The sequence below is a fragment of the Schistocerca nitens genome, chromosome 1 (assembly GCF_023898315.1).
Source record: "Schistocerca nitens isolate TAMUIC-IGC-003100 chromosome 1, iqSchNite1.1, whole genome shotgun sequence".
Lineage (NCBI taxonomy): Eukaryota > Metazoa > Arthropoda > Insecta > Orthoptera > Acrididae > Schistocerca > Schistocerca nitens.
In genome coordinates, this window is record NC_064614.1 from 458,486,733 (window position 1) to 458,505,403 (window position 18,671).

General features: G+C 42.2%; 1 protein-coding gene and 1 non-coding gene across 2 annotated transcripts in view; both read left to right on the forward strand.

Moving 5' to 3' along the window:
• LOC126253539 (uncharacterized) overlaps nucleotides 1-18,671 on the forward strand; it is a 606,491-nt gene that overhangs the window by 69,059 nt on the left and 518,761 nt on the right. The window contains exon 2 of the mRNA XM_049954972.1: nucleotides 7,697-7,752. Coding sequence (XP_049810929.1) covers nucleotides 7,697-7,752 — 56 coding nt within the window. The remainder of the gene's footprint in view (nucleotides 1-7,696; nucleotides 7,753-18,671) is intronic.
• Trnaa-cgc (transfer RNA alanine (anticodon CGC)) lies at nucleotides 11,534-11,606 on the forward strand. The gene has a single exon. It is a non-coding gene; the product is annotated as a tRNA-Ala (tRNA).

The window sequence follows — 18,671 nt, forward strand, 5'->3', positions numbered from 1 at the left end:
TTCCTGAAAGCGGTGTGAACTGTGACGTTCCATACTCGACGTGAAACAGTTCGTTTTAACCTATTTTACGTCATTATAAAGGAAACAACCTACTAGAGATTGTCTGTACCTTTTTCTTTATTTTCAGTACGCCCTTCTACTGTCCTAAAGCTGATGAGGCAATCCTTTCAATAATCTCTAATGAGTATCTGACAGTCCCTTGTATCCATAATGGGATTTCCACTCTGCAGAGGAGTGTCCACTGATATGAAACTTCCTGACAGATTAAAACTGTGTGCCGGAGCGAGACTTGAACTCATGACCTTTGCCATTCGCAGACAAGTGGTGTACCATCTGAGCTACCCAAGCACGACCCACGAACCGTCCTCACAGCTTCAATTCTATCAGTACCTCGTCTCTGCCAGGACGTTTCATATCAGCACACACTCCGCTGCAGAGTGAAAATCTCATTCTGGAAACATGCCCCAGGCTGTGGCTAAGCCATGTCTCCGCTGTATCCTTTCTTCCAGGAGTGCTAGTTCTGCAAGGTTGGCAGAAGAGCTTCTCTGAAGTTTGGAAGGTAGGAGACAAGGTACGGTAGAATTGAAGCTGTAGGGACGGGTCGTGAGTCGTTCTTGGGTAACTCAGATGGTAGAGCACTTGCCCGCGAAAGGCAAAGGTCCCGAGTTCGAGTCTCGGTCCAGCACACAGTTTTAATTTGCCAGGAAGTTTCAGTCCCCTGTACGTCTTTCCGTTCTATAATCGTGTTCTTCTAAAATCTTCCGTAATACAGTTCATTCTACCCTGTCCATAAAAGAATAAAGGAAATGTATATGGCAACAAAGTTAGACTTTCGTTTAATACGCATTTTTCAGGATTTTTGGAATAACTTGCTATTTCTAAAAAGCGACCAACAGGATCTGTATTTGTAAGTCTGTTTAACACGAGCGCCGTCCCCTCGGTAACTGTCGCCATTACTCCGGCTCCTTGTGATGAACTGAGATGCAGGGCCGGCAGCTCTTCTTTCTTATGACAAAAGCACACCCGCCTGTCCCGAAAGACTGCCGCGGGGACAAGTTAGGCTGTAAGAATTTCCTCCACTGTGCCCCCAGCGCACTTCCTGGAAGGCCGATGCCGCTGGGCAGCTCTTCTCTTCGCCACGTCGTAACACCCGACACCCACTTTCACGAGCAATCGTGTTCCCTACCATCGTCATTACTAAACAGTCTCTCGGCCCCAGCAGTCTTACAGCTCGACGCTCCAAAACAGGCTTTAAAAAGCTGCATGCCTCAATAAATACTCATTTCATTACAGTAATTAGGTCATTTATAAACGTTAATATGGTTATGGCCGGTTTGCTTTCCCACGCTCGTACAACCGAGCTAGTGTTCCTTCTCTAATGAGCTGGATATCGACATGACTTCACAGCGTGACCTTTCTCCTTCATCTAGATAATAATTTTAGCCTATTATTTAGGTGGTTACTACCTAAGCATATAGTTCAGTGATGTCTGCATCGAAAATATCCATCAAATCAACATTTATTTTTGCCCTCCGTCCCGTTGCAGGATATTCTTTAAATGAGTCAAAGCTGAAAATCCAAATCTACCACGTCAGTAGAGCTCGCTCTGAACCGGATATATGAGTGATCCAGTGCACCACACGTAAACATGGAAGATACCTTCTTCAGCAACATGATAATATCTGTAGTTTTTCATTGATAAAGATCTCTTGTTATTGTCACAATTTCGTCAGTTGGCCCAAAAACACAGTTTTCTATATGATCTGGTAGCCGAGACTTCTTATTTACTTCGACATCTACTGGTGTTTTTTTTATCTCTCCAGTAATGGTATTTCAGTTTACCTTCTATCCACATTTATAGGACTTGGTTTCATCAGTCATGATACGTGTCTACAACAGTTGGATAATCAATCGGATCACCTAGTGCCGTTTGAGTATGTCCCAGGCCATTGCGTTAATGTCACGTGCTATAAGACTATTGCTGAGATGAAGTTTTCATCAAACTGTACTATACAGCTGAAACATGTATTGTAAGCAATCAAAGCAATGGATCGTTCGTATCTTGAGCGAATTGGTCTCGTCTTATTGTATTCTATCTACCTTTTTCAGGAGACCATCATGCACACTGAGTTAATGAACAGATATTTCGGAAATTTGTGATAAGGTCTTATGGGACCAAACTGCTGAGGTCATCGGTACCTAAGCTTACGCACTACTTAACCTAACTTACGCCAAGGACAACACATACACCTATGCCCGATGGAGGATTCGGACCACCGACGGGGGCAACCGAACGGACCGTGACAGGGAGCCCTAAGCCGCGCGGCTACCCCGCGCGGCCAATGAACAGATACGAAAATGTCCCTGCAGTGTTGCACTTTCCAGTCTACTTCGAGAGAGTATTCCGTCAGGGAGAAGATACACACTTAGAAATCTTGTCTGGGATTCATAATATTGTTCTCAAGACATGGTTTTTCGCCGGTCAGTTTCCATCGTTGCATGTCAAATTAAACAGCTAAAATCGCTCGTTCTCTACATACCCCAGTGGTCAATACTGCGTCATTATAGGGTTCCTACAAAACGTGTCGCATATTTATTTACCAGTAAACTCCCCACCCTCGATTCTTTAAGGAATCAGACTCGTGTGAGGGAAACAGCTTCAAACGTCCGATTACTTTAAAAGTTGTATAACGTATTAAATATTGTTATGCATGCAAGCGATGAAAATCAGGTTTAAAGCTTGTTGAAAGTCGCTAAGTGCTCTCATTGTCAAGCGTGGATGAATATAGTCTGGGTAACTTGCACTCCGTTTGAAGCAAAAGCTAGCTTTTCACGTCTTTCAATGTTTGGGATTTCATATATCCTGAATAATGACATAACTTTGCAGGTACATTCAGAGGTATATGTGGATATTGGCTGCAAAATGTGCTGCGAATAGGGGTAGTGGTAATTAATTAAAACGTCATGCGTAATACTAAAGTTTAGGTGTATGGACAGCTAAAAATGTCGTAAGCGAAAAACTTTTTTTCTTTCATCATAATGTGCAGGGTATCAGCGAGAAATGGTTTCGTAAACGTTTGAAATTGTGTGTAAAATTTGTTGGAAGTCATTCTCAAACATTGGATGAATATTCACGGTAAATTGCGTGTCATGAGTTACGTTGCCCCAAGATATACGCAGTTTCTAAATTCAATTCTTGATTTACTGTGTTAAACCTTTAAAGAGTAGATTATGACAGCATTTAAATTATTAAATTCGGTCAGTATTGTATGAAATATGGAAAATTAAATTTTTATTGCCCCTAGTAGAGATGCAACCTGAAACTGGTATTAGGTGACCGTGCATCGGGTTAATTGTTTGGTAATATAGATTATTGAGCTTTTTATTTTAGCAGTCCAAAGATGTACAAGGTTTAAAAGAAGTGTATAAGTTTGTTGAAAGTGAAATCGATGATTTCACCAAGTCAGTAAAGTTTTTATCAAAACCAAAAATTTATTGACACTAACTATACGCCTGTTCCTATTTTTAAGCCACTGTCAAGTTATACTCGTTGTGACACATGTATATTTCAGTACATTGAGAAGTCTTTGGTGAATGTCAATTAAATTTTGACAATAGTATACAGCACCGGTAGGATTATGGTTTCAACCATGATCGAATCCTTCGCAGATGTGGAATTCGGCGTAAAGAAAACTGACGAAATTCTCAGTAAATAGTAAGACGGGAGATTTTAATCGATGAGTTCTACCAACCTACGGGCAAGCACTGACGAGTCATGATCGTTATGTGCAGAAACCTGTACAGTTATTAAAACGAGGATTCACTTGCAAGTTCTCGTTACTCCGGAGACGATTACCGACTGCACCACAAAATGTCAGAAGTCGACTTCCTGCCGTGGCATCGTCACAATCAATTTGTGCGAAGATGGCCTCGGCGGTAAGTGGTGAAAGGCCGGAGACGTTGCGCCACGGAGTAGCGGGCCGGTGCCTACGCGCGGGTAGGCGCGGCCCTGCCTGTTCCATAGCCGCCGCCAACGCGAGACCAGCTGTGGCCGCTCCTCACATCCGCCTGGCCTCTCAGCTGTGAGCCACCTCTCTGGTCGCGCGGCTCAGGGATGTACTTCGAGTCGCCAGAAGCAACACAACGAGATCTCCCGCAACAGCGGGTACGTCGCCTGGACCTTCTTTATCAGCTCGCGTAATTTTCGGCTTAAATCGTCGTCACACTGGGCGTGAAAAGGAACCTGGCAGACTTTGTGACGTCAAAAGGTGTAGTTCCGCGTTGTGGAGCAGTCTAAAGCGTGAAAGCCAGGATTAGACGAGTCAGATTTTTGCAGCGTGCCGAGGAAAGTGGCCAATAAGGTGCAAGATCGTTTTTTAGGACACAAGCAGAACTGAAGAGACGGCGTAAAGGATTACGTCTTTGTAGTTGAAGCCCGTATTTGGTGGTTTTTATGTTATTATCTAAGTACTATGAGCACATGCCGTTTGAAAGCACTGGCATATTGATGATATCTCGAAAACGTGTCGTTTTTATTACTATTTGCTATAATAAAATTGCCGCAAACGACATATCGGAGGTTAAAGGCTTTTCCTATTATAACTTGTGTGCTATAAAAGTAAGCCGTTTCAAATGAAAGGTTTATCAGAAAAGTTTCCTTTTTGGTACGATTTGTCATAATTAAGTGCCAGGTAATGACACACCGGTGATTAATGCCTTCAGGACATAGGAAGGTCAAAAAGATAGTTTCATATAACTTTGTTCATTTGTAGCAAAGTGGATAGAGACCTCTTTCTCCAAATATTATATGTTTTCTAAATGATACTGTGACTGTGTTATTAATTTCATAGATCTTTTGAATAATCGACATTATTTATAAATAAGAGCGCTCTCCGTTCGGGAATGAATTTGTTCGATTTCGTGACGTGACAAGGAACCTGGACTAATGAGTAGCGTCATTACAGTATGTTTTCTCCGTGCATCTTCGATGATCGATAACAGACATAACGTAACTATTTTACGTTCTTCCATTTCCGCAAGTAGTGTGGTTCGCACTCCAATTGTAGCCGACAACTACCGCTGGAGAACGCTGCGGTCGAAAATCACTTTGAGGAGCATGTTCCGTATGCTGTAACAGCTCATTTCTGAGTATGCACCAGCCTCGTTGGACACTACGTTTGCGATGTTTCGCGTTGAGAACCAGGTCCCGTGTGAAGACAGCATTGGTGTTCATCGAATTAACAGTCTCATCTCCGACATGAACTTCTGTCTGAGGAACGATATCAGGGTACAGCTAAAATAACCGATGATTGCATACAAAATTTATAGGCTTGTTACCATCTTGTTCGGAGTCTAAATAAGCCTTGCTTAGCATTAGCTGAAACGTATGTTACCATTAGTAACAAGGCGTGCAGTTAACTTTGAGATCAATTTTATGAAAGCAGACAAGGGTAGTATACATTCTTAAAATTGTATCAGTCGAACTGACCCCTTAGCGCATCAGCACTGTCGCGACTGAAATGCACATAATGTCACTACTCCCTAGCAACGTCGCCGTCCGTTCTAATTTATGCGACAGCAACTAAATGGAGCCGTCAGACTTGACCGTGGAGAGATTGTTCCTCATCGTTCTCGCTCCCTTGACATGGCCGTGGCCATGACCCCCAACCTGGAGCGGGTAAACCAAGAGAAGCGCTGTGCCACGACTCGTCGTGATTCGCCAGAAATGAAGCGCAGTCAGGCACAAATTGTCTCCGCCGGAGCGCTGATGCGACCTGAGCAAACAACTCTGAAAGCAGTGCCGGCCGAAGCGCTTCCCACAGCCGCAGATCCTTCAGAGGTCACCAACGTTCTGGCAACAAAGCGAGCAGATAGCAGGATTGCTTTCCTGCAACGCCATGGATCTATAAAAGAAACGTTAAGGTTTGGCGACTCTTTTAAATAGACAATGTTTACGAGGAAGGAACTAATTTGGACAAAGACGGGAAAGACATATCGCCGCTGCCTTCTTACAGGGAACATCCCAAAAACTGCCTTAAGTGATTTCGGGACAGGCGGCATTTTGAACCTAGCTGCTCTCGATTACGAGTCTATTGTATTAACTAAAGCGCTCTTTTGTGGCGTGTTTATCCTTAAAAGGAATTTTTTTGTTTCCACTGAAACTGTTGACGCGATAGAAGTATCGCTCACCATTTCAGTTGATCTACAGAAGGCTGAGAACGTTCATACATGAAACAGCGGCTCCTACATCTTTCCACTCACTGAATGGGCTACATGTTCGATTACTCGTCAATTTCTTTCTCTGGCACTACTTCCACAGAACATTGTAACAACCTGTTTCTACACAGAAAAAAGTGTAATGTTACTGGTATCAACGGCCTTAATTACAGCACCGTCTCGGCATGAACACCGAACAAAAGAAATTACAGGTGGTAATTTTGCAATGTATAACCTTGCATATTTGTATTTAACACGCCATTTCTTCTGGTACACATTAATTAGCTATTCAGTTTCACATTGGTAACAACCTCCCTTTAGATTACCACTGCCATATTATCTTCGACCTCCAGTGCGTTTTTGTAATCTTTTTGTTTTCATTTCTGTAACGGACGGACAAGGGAAGAAGTGTGCAATACAGAAAGCGACCGGAGTTATTCTTTGGTATGAAGCTCGCAACTAGAGAGATATGCAGCTTAAGAACAAAGAGTCGTACCTCTGACAACAGGAACGTCTCAAGCGGGTACCGAACTTTCCTTCCAGTCCTACAAAGACATCAAGAATATCAAAGCAGTTAATGTAATTTGGACGTACATTTCAATCTACGTTAATGCAACTCGGAATGCAACTACCTCTCCTGGAGCCGTCTGTAAAATTACTCAGCTACATGGCTGGTTCAAATGGCTCTGAGCACTATGCGACTTAACTTCTGAGGTCATCAGTCGCCTAGAACTTAGAACTAATTAAACCTAACTAACCTAAGGACATCACACGAACCTGCGACCGTAGCGGTAACTCGGTTCCAGACTGTAGCGCCTAGAACCGCACGGCCACTCCGGCCGGCCTACTAAGCTACATGTTACATCATAATGTATATAGTGACGACTTTATTGAACAAAAAATGCAGATTCGACATCTCTTCGGCGTACTAGTTGTTCACTATTTTTCAATGTACAACGTTTTTATGCATCAACCGTTCCTTTGCGGAAGGATGTTTGCACTAGAAACGTCCGTATTTTTCTTTGGCAATCTTGCAGATAGTCATTAGGAACTCTGGAAGCTTAGATTCTTATACGGGAAGAAAAGCGAAAATTCTTTGATTTTATGTGAGACAAAAGTTTTCATTTCCGCAGTAGTTTCCAAGGTATTCCCAAGAACGCAGAACTTCCCACTGTTAGCGGGAATTAAGTTCCCATTATGCTCATTTCCTGTGTGAACACAGATTGTCCTTAGTATAAATTCGACGTCTTTCACTTTCTACGTTGTATGGAGGAGGGAGGGGGGGGGGGGGGGGGGGACAGTCACATATATAGTAGTCAGAGTCACAAATAGTACAACAATGTGTCAATGCCCAAAATGAAACTGTCTTTTGAATGTGTCTTAATTCGCATGTTTATATTTCTTAATTTCTTCCTCTCATGTAACTCAAATATATCAATTTTTTCTGGTCTTCCTAATCTCTATTATTTTTCTTTTTCAGCAAAAATGAGGGCACTACTCGCCTTAGTAGTTTGGTTAACGCTAGCGACAACAAATGTGAGTACTTTTGACTATTTATAAATAATTTTTCACAGTGTCGGTTGTTTTCATAGTAGGCCTATCAGCATTCGATTTTATTTTCATTCGCCTGTTTCGTGTGGAATGTTCCTACGGATAAATGAAAACAGCCAACACTGTGACTATTTTATAGTCTGCGTGTGCAATAGATTTAGCAAGTGTAATCAGAACGTTCAACTCGTGACGGTGCTTTTACATTAGTTTAAATTACTCAGGTAAACGGATCAATAAACGTGTATCGGCTTCAGTTTTATGGCTTCACAAATTATTGAGTTGCGAGACACGAAATGATGATGTTGTTGACTCTGGTGAATATGAAAATGAATAAGAGATTTACATTAACAATGTATACGAAAGAGAGAGAGAACGAGAGTGTTTCGATACGTACTGTTTTTTCTGGCAGTATCCTCCAAATATATTAATTCTAAGGCGGTTCCTTTCCATATAGTATTTTGAAAAACATCAGCGAAAAGTTCAATCGACTCATTACAAAGTTGACATTCCTAGAAGATACCATCACTTCTAGATGTTCACTGTTACTTGCCACTGGAGCATTTCTTGTTATGTCACTTACTCACAGCTTTTAGAAAGAAACAAGTAAAAAAGTGATCCTATTCTTCCAACACAAGCTAAGATGCAATTTATATACAGTAGTAACTAATAGTAAAACACTAGTGGAAATAAACATTAATAAAGACATACACAGTGTTACTTCCATAGATTATTAGAGAATGAGGAACATAAAATAGAAATTCCACTATATACTGTTGTTAATGCCAGGGACTTTAATTTTAATTTGCTATCGCGTGGAACCCCTACAAATGTATAGCGATCACAAACTTCTACAAACTAGCGCTAGACTCTATTATTATGCTCTAATATAATTTTGGTCTGCTCTCAGACTACAAGCAATACAGTACTGTCCTACTGAAATGCATGATCCACTATAGAAATCTCTGTCTCATAATGTACAATGGGTTTTGTGCGATTTGCATAATTTTGTTTCATTTGCACTTAAAATTCTTTTCGTGTTTCTGCACACAAGATTTCATATTATGAATGTTATTATAAAGACGTATTTTTAATATGAGTTGCAAAAAAATCGAAGAAAAAGAAGCAGACAAGAGGTAAAAATAAAAGAGAGATACAGTCATGACTGATAGTGTTTCTGCTATGATAAATGTTTTTGTTCTTGATTTTTATGGCTTGTGGCCATATTTTAAGACATTATTAGGTCGATTTCTTGTTCAGTACAAATTTTGCAGTTGATTTCAAACTAACTTTCCAATAAGCTAGAGGCCTGGGATCTCAAACGTCACTCAGAACTTAATGGCAATATAATATTAATTCGCTTTCTTGTCGGTCTGTTTGTTAGAGCGGGGTAGGGGTGAAAAAGATTGGCAATATCTGACATCTAGGCTGCCCTGCATGACGAGTGTGTTGTGCAAGTAGTATCGGAATCTGTTTCAGAGGGTATGCATGAGGACAGGCATGGCTGACAAGATAGAGGGAGGTGGAGGAGATGTATACTGTGAAGGGGGAAGATGAGACAGAGAGAGGAGGAGGAGGAGGAGGAAACAAAGAGAGAGAGGGTGTGGATGCGATGGATAGAGAAAGGGGGGGGGGAAAGGAGATGAACAGAGGGGAAGGAGAAAATGGACAAGGAGGGAGGAGGATGATATGGACAGAAAGAGGTGGAGGAGAAGATGTGTGCAATATATGTAACGTACAGACATACACATACAAGGTGAAAGCCACAGGATTAAACCTAATAGTGAAATATAAATCTAGTAAAAGGTCATATATAATTAATTCTGTTTGCTTCCTTATTTTTTAGGAAAAAACAATTAAACAATTTATTTTTATATAAGGTAGGCCAAGCTTGATACGATAATTCCAGAGGGTGCCTTTTATCTATCGTTAAAGAAATTGTGTGTTTTTGTCACCAGATGATGTTCACTTTATTAAAGTAAAGCATCATCAGTTGTTTATAAGTAAAGATATTTACAGTTTGATTTGTGTTTAAGATCGGAAAACAGTTCGTTAACAATTTGTTGGTCTCTGCTTACGATAATTTCTATTTTATTTTTCCCCTGTGTCAGGAAATGCTATCTGCTTGCACGAAATAGAAGACGTGCCAGCACAGGGCATTTGCTAATGTAGGCGGAAAACCAAGCCAGAAATTACCATAACTTGTTAATGAATTGTTTTGCGATCTTAAAAACAAATCAGATTGTAAATATCTTTAATTACAGACCATTGATAATGCTTTATTCCAATAAAGCGAAAAGCATCTGCTGAGAAAAACAGGCACTTTCTTGTAGTTGTAACGACAGATCAAAAATACCCTCAGGAATTGGAAAGGAACTACGGACAATATGGTCACACAAGAGAAGAATCTAACTGATGCGATAAGTTGGTTCAAATGAACGTAGGATGCAACAGCTACGGAGAAATGACAAGAGTTGTAGAAGATAGACGAGCAAGAAATGACGCATCAAAACGTTCTTTCTATGTATGATTACAACAACAACAACAACAATAACCTCAACAGAGGTTTGCAAAGGCCTATGCGGGTGATTAAGTAAATTTCCCACTGGAAACTTGTAGAACAGAAGTCTTTTTAGATTGCTCAAGGTTCCGTGATAGTGAGTGGGTGTAAAAGCGGTACATGTAGCGCTAAGCGAGTTCCGATAGGCGCGATAGCAAATGCGGGGGTGTGTGAGTGGGCGGCCAGGTGGCAGAAGTGGGTCAGCGACAGGCCGGCCCGGGCTGGGTGTGGCCGCAAGCCACCAGCCTTCACACACGCCCTGCCCTGCAGACAGGAAGGCAGGCGGCCCGCGGCCTCCACAGACTTGTCGCTGCCAAACTCAGCCAGCGAGCCCGCCCAGCAGACCCGTTTTCCTTCTGGACGGCGACAAAAGACAAAAAACAAAGGCTCTGCTGGACCTGTACATTAAATGCTTATTAGTGTTAACCACTGTTATCCTGCGAATTGCACGACTTGGCGTTTCTGAACGTAATGGTTACTGTTACTGTATACTTCACTTAATTGAACCACGGTAATTTTGCAATACTGAACGAGCATACGACTTTCAAGATTATTCACATTAGCTGTTAGGGAAAGAAAGGACGGTAAGGGTGTATCATCGCTTTGACAACGACAACATTGGAGACAAAACACATGGTTGTATCGAGGAAGTATGGGTTCAAATGGCTCTGGGCACTATGGGACTTAACTTCTAAGGTCACCAGTCCTTTAGAACTACTTGAACCTAACTAATCTAAGGACATCACACAAATCCATGCCAGAGGCAGGATTCGAACCTGCGACCGTAGCAGTCGCGCGGCTCCAGACTGTAGCACCTAGAACCGCTCGGCCACTCCGGCCGGCGAGGAAGAATGGGTAATGAAATCGGCCGTGGCCTTTCCGAAGGCTCTATCCCTGCATATAGCTTAATCAATTTAGGGATACTGCGGAAAACCTAAAACTGCAAGGTTACTTTCATCTATGGCACATAGAAGTAGATGAAATCTGTGACTCTACAGATTTTATAAACACCACTCCTAAATGTTTCATTCACTTTTTAATGAAAATATTTACTCTCGCAACAAGAGCAGCATGCTGCCATCTACTAATTACGCATTATCTTGTCATATTACTTTCGTCATTAAGTGCGGTCTGATTACTGTGATCTAAAGACCAACATTTAATACTTTTTACATGGCTCACATTCAGTGCAACCCTCTCATATAACCGGGCGAGGTGGCGCAGTGGTTAGCACACTGGACTCGCATTCGGGAGGACGACGGTTCAATCCCGTCTCCGGCCATCCTGATTTAGGTTTTCCGTGATTTCCCTAACTCGTTTCAGGCCAATGCCGGGATGGTTCCTTTGAAAGGGCACGGCCGATTTCCTTCCCACTCCTTCCCTAACCCGAGCTTGCGCTCCGTCTCTAATGACCTCGTTGTCGACGGGACGTTAAACACTAACCACCACCACCACCACCTCTCATATAGCTTACCGTGCAGCGCCCATGATCACGAGGCTGGGAGGCGAGCAAGACCCTGATTTAAAATATGCGGCTCAGTAACAACCGTTGGTATGGTACACCTGTAGCCTGAGTGTGGCCTTAGGTGTTTTTCCACGCTCGTTAAAGCGAATGATGGATTGCTCCGTAACCTCAACCTCAGAAAATAGGATGCACGAACGATTAACTAACGATCGAGTGGACAGGAAGGGTATGTAGCTACAAACTTGAAATTAAAGAACAAAATAGTTGCTAAAAGAACTATAAATCAAACTTGACTGTCAGGCCCTGTTTCGTTATCATGAAATAATGGACCCAGTATGACGAAATAAATATTAGGAAGGAGCGATATGATATACATTCTGTGAAATAAACCGTAACTTACATCCGTAGCGAATAAACATTCCAACTTCGGGTACATAGAAAAAAAAGAAACAAAACAAAAATATCGCCTCTGCATCCTCACAGCTATGTTTATCGCGGAACACACACTGAAGTCAAAGATGATTGGATATAACGTTAAGATTTTGTACGTGAACACAGATTTTATTAAATCACAGTCTACAACAAATGGTATCGAAACTCGATAGGTCGAGTTACTTCACGCCAGCCGCCTGGAGCGCTAGCATCGCTACAGCTGTTAAAAAGTTTTGACAGTTGCAGCGATGCTAGCGTTCAAGCGGCTGGTGTGTGATAACAGAAGAATGGAGTGATATCAACGGTGGACCTGCTATTTGCAGTGACGTTACTTCCATTTTTCCCGTCATTAAAGGTGGCGTTGACTTGTCCAATACGAAAATGAAAATGTACTCAAAGAAGTAGAAAAAGTAGTCAAGATATAATAGTGAAATATCAGTGTAATGTAATTAACATATAGGGTTCACAGTAGCAGAGTTTAATCGCATCACCGAAAACCTTTGAAGACGGGAAATGAATTCTGATCTGATTTGTTTAAGTTCTAAAGGAACTGATTACACGTATTTCGGCGTGCTTTCTGAATTCTACGCTTTGCGCCTATTGTACTTTCTTTCACAAGCTTCTTTGGGAATTTCATACATATTTTAACAAATTCAGAACTAGGCACGTTTCTTTACAATCTTGGAGACATTTTTTATTGCTGCTACAATTTATAGCGGGACAATTAACTCCGAAATACGATTTCATTTGCCTTTTGAACGTGCTTCTACACTCCATATATATACAATTCACAATCGTTTCACAGTGTATTTATACGATTACATGCTAGCCGCTTGGCAGCGCTGCAGTTTCGGTTGCTGGAGTTCCGCGACCTTTCGTCGTAGACTGTAATTATACTCCACTCACATTACGTTAATCGTTTATAAAATGTAAATACTTTCTACTCTTTTCTATTCTCAAGTATAATATCGTAACAGAAATGAAACAAATGCACAATGAAAATATTTTATAGTTCTTTACTTCACAAGGATGGAAGTCGCCCTAATATAAGTATCGAAATTACAAGATCCGAATCACATGTACACATATATAGTAATTTACAGGGTTATTACAAATGACTGAAGCGATTTCATAAATTCACTGTAGCTCCATTCATTGACATATGGTCACGACACACTACAGATACGTAGAAAAACTCATAAAGTTTTGTTCGGCTGAAGCTGCACTTCAGGTTTCTGCCGCGAGAGCGCAGTGAGACAAAATGGCGACAGGAGCCGAGAAAGCGTATGTCGTGCTTGAAATGCACTCACATCATCAGTCAGTCATAACAGTACAACGACACTTCAGGAGGAAGTTCAACAAAGATCCACCAACTACTAACTCCATTCGGCGATGGTATGCGCAGTTTAAAGCTTCTGGATGCCTCTGTAAGGGGAAATCAACGGGTCGGCCTGCAGTGAGCGAAGAAACGGTTGAACGCGTGCGGGTAAGTTTCACGCGTAGCCCGCGGAAGTCGACGAATAAAGCAAGCAGGGAGCTAAACGTACCACAGCCGACGGTTTGGAAAATCTTACGGAAAAGGCTAAAGCAGGAGCCTTATCGTTTACAATTGCTACAAGCCCTGACACCCGATGACGAAGTCAAACGCTTTGAATTTTCGGCGCGGTTGCAACAGCTCATGAAAGAGGATGCGTACAGTGCGAAACTTGTTTTCAGTGATGAAGCAACATTTTTTCTTAATGGTCAAGTGAACAGACACAATGTGCGAATCTGGGCGGTAGAGAATCCTCACGCATTCGTGCAGCAAATTCGCAATTCACCAAAAGTTAACGTGTTTTGTGCAATCTCACAGTTTAAAGTTTACGGCCCCTTTTTCTTCTGCGAAAAAAACGTTACAGGACACGTGTATCTAGACATGCTGGAAAATTGGCTCATGCCACAACTGGAGACCGACAGCGCCGACTTCATCTTTCAACAGGATGGTGCTCCACCGCACTTCCATCATGATGTTCGGCATTTCTTAAACAGGAGATTGGAAAACCGATGGATCGGTCGTGGTGGAGATCATGATCATCAATTCACGTCATGGCCTCCACGCTCTCCCGACTTAACCCCATGCGATTTCTTTCTGTGGGGTTATGTGAAAGATTCAGTGTTTGAACCTCCTCTACCAAGAAACGTGCCAGAACTGCGAGCTCGCATCAACGATGCTTTCGAACTCATTGATGGGGACATGCTGCGCCGAGTGTGGGAGGAACTTGATTATTGGCTTGATGTCTGCCGAATCACTAAAGGGGCACATATCGAACATTTGTTCAAATGGTTCAAATGGCTCTGAGCACTATGGGACTTAACATCCATGGTCATCAGTCCCCTAGAACTTAGAACTACTTAAACCTAACTAACCTAAGGACAGCACACAACACCCAGTCATCACGAGGCAGAGAAAATCCCTGACCCCGCCGGGAATCGAACCCGGGAACTCGGGCGTGGGAAGCGAGAACGCTACCGCACGACCACGAGCTGCGGACCCGAACATTTTTGAATGCCTAAAAAAAACTTTTTGAGTTTTTGTATGTGTGTGCAAAGCATTGTGAAAATATCTCAAATAATAAAGTTATTGTACAGCTGTGAAATCGCTTCAATCATTTGTAATAACCCTGTACTTGAAGAAATTGTACTAATCATGAAGTACAAGTGTACCCCAGTACATATCTGTTTTTGTGGCCTTAGGTCCACATTACAAATAGTAATATATATATATATATATATATATATATATATATATATATATATATATATATATATATATATATATATATATATATATATATATACTTCCACAACTCTACAACTCACAATTAAGTGTCTAGCCGAGGGTTCATGGAACCACGTTCAAACCATTTCTTTGGCGTTCCAGCCTCGACGAGCGCACGGGAAAAACGAACAATTAAATCGTTCCGTGTGAGCACTGATTTTTCTTATTTTATTGTCATGATCATTCCTCCATATTTAGGTGGGCACCCACAAAATATTGTCACACTCTGAGGAGAAGGCATATGACTGAAGTCTCATGAGATGTTTCTGCCGCAAAGAAAAATGCCTTTGCTTTAATGATTGCCACCCCAATTCCCAAATCGTAGCTGTTGTTATGATCCCTTTTGAAACTGCAATAAGTCTGTTTAATGTAACAAAACTCGGTTCACTTCCAGAGCATAATCAGTGGGCACTAAGAAAGTTACAGTTTCGCCTGTAATTTGGTTAAACGATGCCAGAAACATTCTTACTCATAATTTTGCCTTTATGGCACACATGTTTACCGTCATCTTACGTCACTCACATTACTTCTTTCAAACACTAGAGAGAGAGCTTTTCGCCAGACACAAGACAGCTCTAGATACAATGTAAGTAGTCGTTTTGATGCATAAACCCTGGTAATTTGTGGTTGTTGTGCACAGTTACGAAATAAAGCAAAGAATGCATAAATACCGTGTGGTGTCTAACGGAAAACTGAAGCCAGTATCTAGGAACGGCGTGAGACGAAGACAAATGAGAGTACTACTAAGCCAAAATTACATCAGGTCTATTACCAGACTCGTTTCAGGTAATAAAAAAGCTACCCCGATTGTTAGAGTTTCCAACGATAGTCCGCTGAAATAAACCAAAATGCGTTCGCACGAATTATGTTGCAGTAACTGCAGTCGTAAAAGTAGCCATAACTATTCAGTATCTTAGTCTTCCAGTTTCATTACTAGGACATAATGGGTTTTGTTTTTGCTTTTTAGTTGGCAGTTAATGAAGCCATAAGGCACACAATGTCGTGTACGAAGAGCTTGGGCCATATACTGGAGTATCAATCAGTCTTCCTGATGATGGGGTTTGGAAACCAGGAAGTGTCTAGTGAAAACAACAACAAAAGTGGGCCGTTATAGAAATTCATTTTAACCTAAAAAAAACATCAGTTAGAGACAAAAAAGAATGCACGACACGATTAAGAACGACAGTAACTAAGGCTCGTAAATGAGGCTCGGACTAAGATGCGAGCAGAAGCGGACGAGGGTTGTTTTCTCTGCGGTGATTCACATGCTCCTTGCTGTCGGGTAGCTGCGGTTGCGAAGACTAATTCACAGAAGCGTATCTTCTTGGCCGCGTGTGGTTATTCTGCCGTTTCTGCGTGGCCTCTCTGCGGTCAAAAGCGCCTGCTGAATTTCTCCACGGAGATGGGATTACGACAGTTAATGGACCTGTGAACTAATATGCCGCAGTGAATGGGACCGCGCCTGCAGCCGGCTTCCTCTGAAAGTAGGCTACCGGAAAGAATGTGAATGCGGTGTAGGGTGCCCCACTTCTCCCCAGACGCACAAAGAGCCGCGGGGCAACTTTAGGGAGTTAGTAGGCTAACCACTCTCACTTGGAAGATTACAAACACGACTCTACCGCACTCTTGTATTGCTGAAGCATTTACCATAAACGTCGTATTTATAATGCTGCGTACACAAGGTATAAAAAGACAGTGAATTGGCGGAGCTGTCATTTTCACTCAGGCGATTCATGTGAAGAGGTCTGCGACGTGATAATGGCCGCACGACGGGAATTAACAAACAGTCTCTGAACGCGGAATAGTAGCTGGAGCTAGAAGCGTGGCATATTCCATTTCGGAAACCTTAAAAGTATTCGATATTCCGAGATTCACAGTGTCAAGAATGTGCCGAGAATACCTAATTTGGCGTTACCTTTCGCCACGGACAACGCAAGGCATTCACGTAACGACCGAGAGCAGTGATGTTTGCGTAGAGTTGTTAGTGCTGATATACAAGCAACACTGCGAGAACTAACAGCAGAAATTAACGTGGGACAAACGACGAACGTTTCCATTAGGGCAGTGCAGCGAAATTTGGAGTTAATGGGCTATTGGAGCATTTTCTAACCGCTCATCACCATATCGGTTGGATCCTAGTCTACTGCGAACCCGTGGCTTGGTCAGATGAGTCCTGATTTCAGTTCGTAAGAGCTGATGTCAGGGTGCGAGTGTGGTTCAGACTCGACGAAGTCATGAACACAAGTTGTTCAAATGTATGTGAATTCCAAAGGAAACAAACTGCTGAAGTCATAGGTTCCTAGACTTACACACTACTTAAACTAACTTATGCCCGAGGGAGAACTCGAACCTCCGGCGGAAGGGGCCACGCAATCCGTGACCTGGCGCCTCCAACCGCGCGGCTGCCGTATATCAACATATAACACAAGTTGTCAACAAGAGACTGTATATGCTGGTGTTGGCTCTATAATGGTGTGGGCTGCTTTTACGTGGAATGGAATGGGTCCTCTGCTGAACAATCGTTGACTGAAAATGACTACGTTCGACTACTTGGAGGCCACTTTCAGCCATTCATGGCCATCGCGCCCCCAAACAACGACGGAATTTTTATGGGAGACAACGCGCCTGTCTACAGGCCATAATTGTTCGCGACTGGTTTGAAGAACATTCTGGATAGTTCTAGAAAATGAGTGGGCGACTCAGATCGCCCGACATGAACTCAATCGAACCCTTATGCGACGCCATGGGGAGGTCAGTTCGTGCACAAAATCCTGCAGTGGCAACACCTTTGCAATTACGGACGGCTTAACATTTCCACAGGGGACTTCCAACGACTTGTTGAGTCCTTGCTACTTCGAGCTGCTGCCCTGCGCCGGGTAAAAGGAGGTCCAACACGATATTACGAGGTATCCCACGACTTTTGTCATCTCAACTTCAAGGGACGAACAACGCAGGCGATAACGGGAGCTACAGTTGTAGAAACTTTAGTGTTCGAATTTTAATATCATCACAAATTTCATCTTCATTTTACATGCGCATTTTTACATTTTATTCCCTTCTTTTTGACTCTCCAAAAAGCTCACTTTTCATCACTTCTTTCAGTCCTTATTTTATCTGTGGACCAATGACACAATGAAGTAAACGAACTGATGAAACTTAAACAACGTTTTTCGAGAGCATAGATTAGTTTGATATTCTATCCGTTGGTTAACAAGAGTTGCATATACTATGGCGATGCTGAAACTGCCCTTTTTTTTGTTGCAAGAGAGAGATGCAAAGTATGGGAACATGGCGCTGAGTTAGTAAGCAATGATACAAAATTTATACACGGGATATTCCTGAATTTGTAAGATTTACAGAAGTCTCGGCACTAGTTGCTGTGATTCACTTACAGCTCCCATTCTAGGCGTTACTCTTTGGTAACGGATAACCCGAAAGTATATATATATATCGAGCGCAACGTAAGCATCAGATTGCTTTCCGGAATAGTGTAGTTCGTGCTTCATCTGACTGAAGGCTGAAGGCAAAAATACATGGCAATAGAGTCAATAAAATGAAAAATAGAAAAGAAATGAAAAATAGATTAGATTTTAACGTCCCATCGAAGTCGTAGTCATTAGGGACTAAGCAGA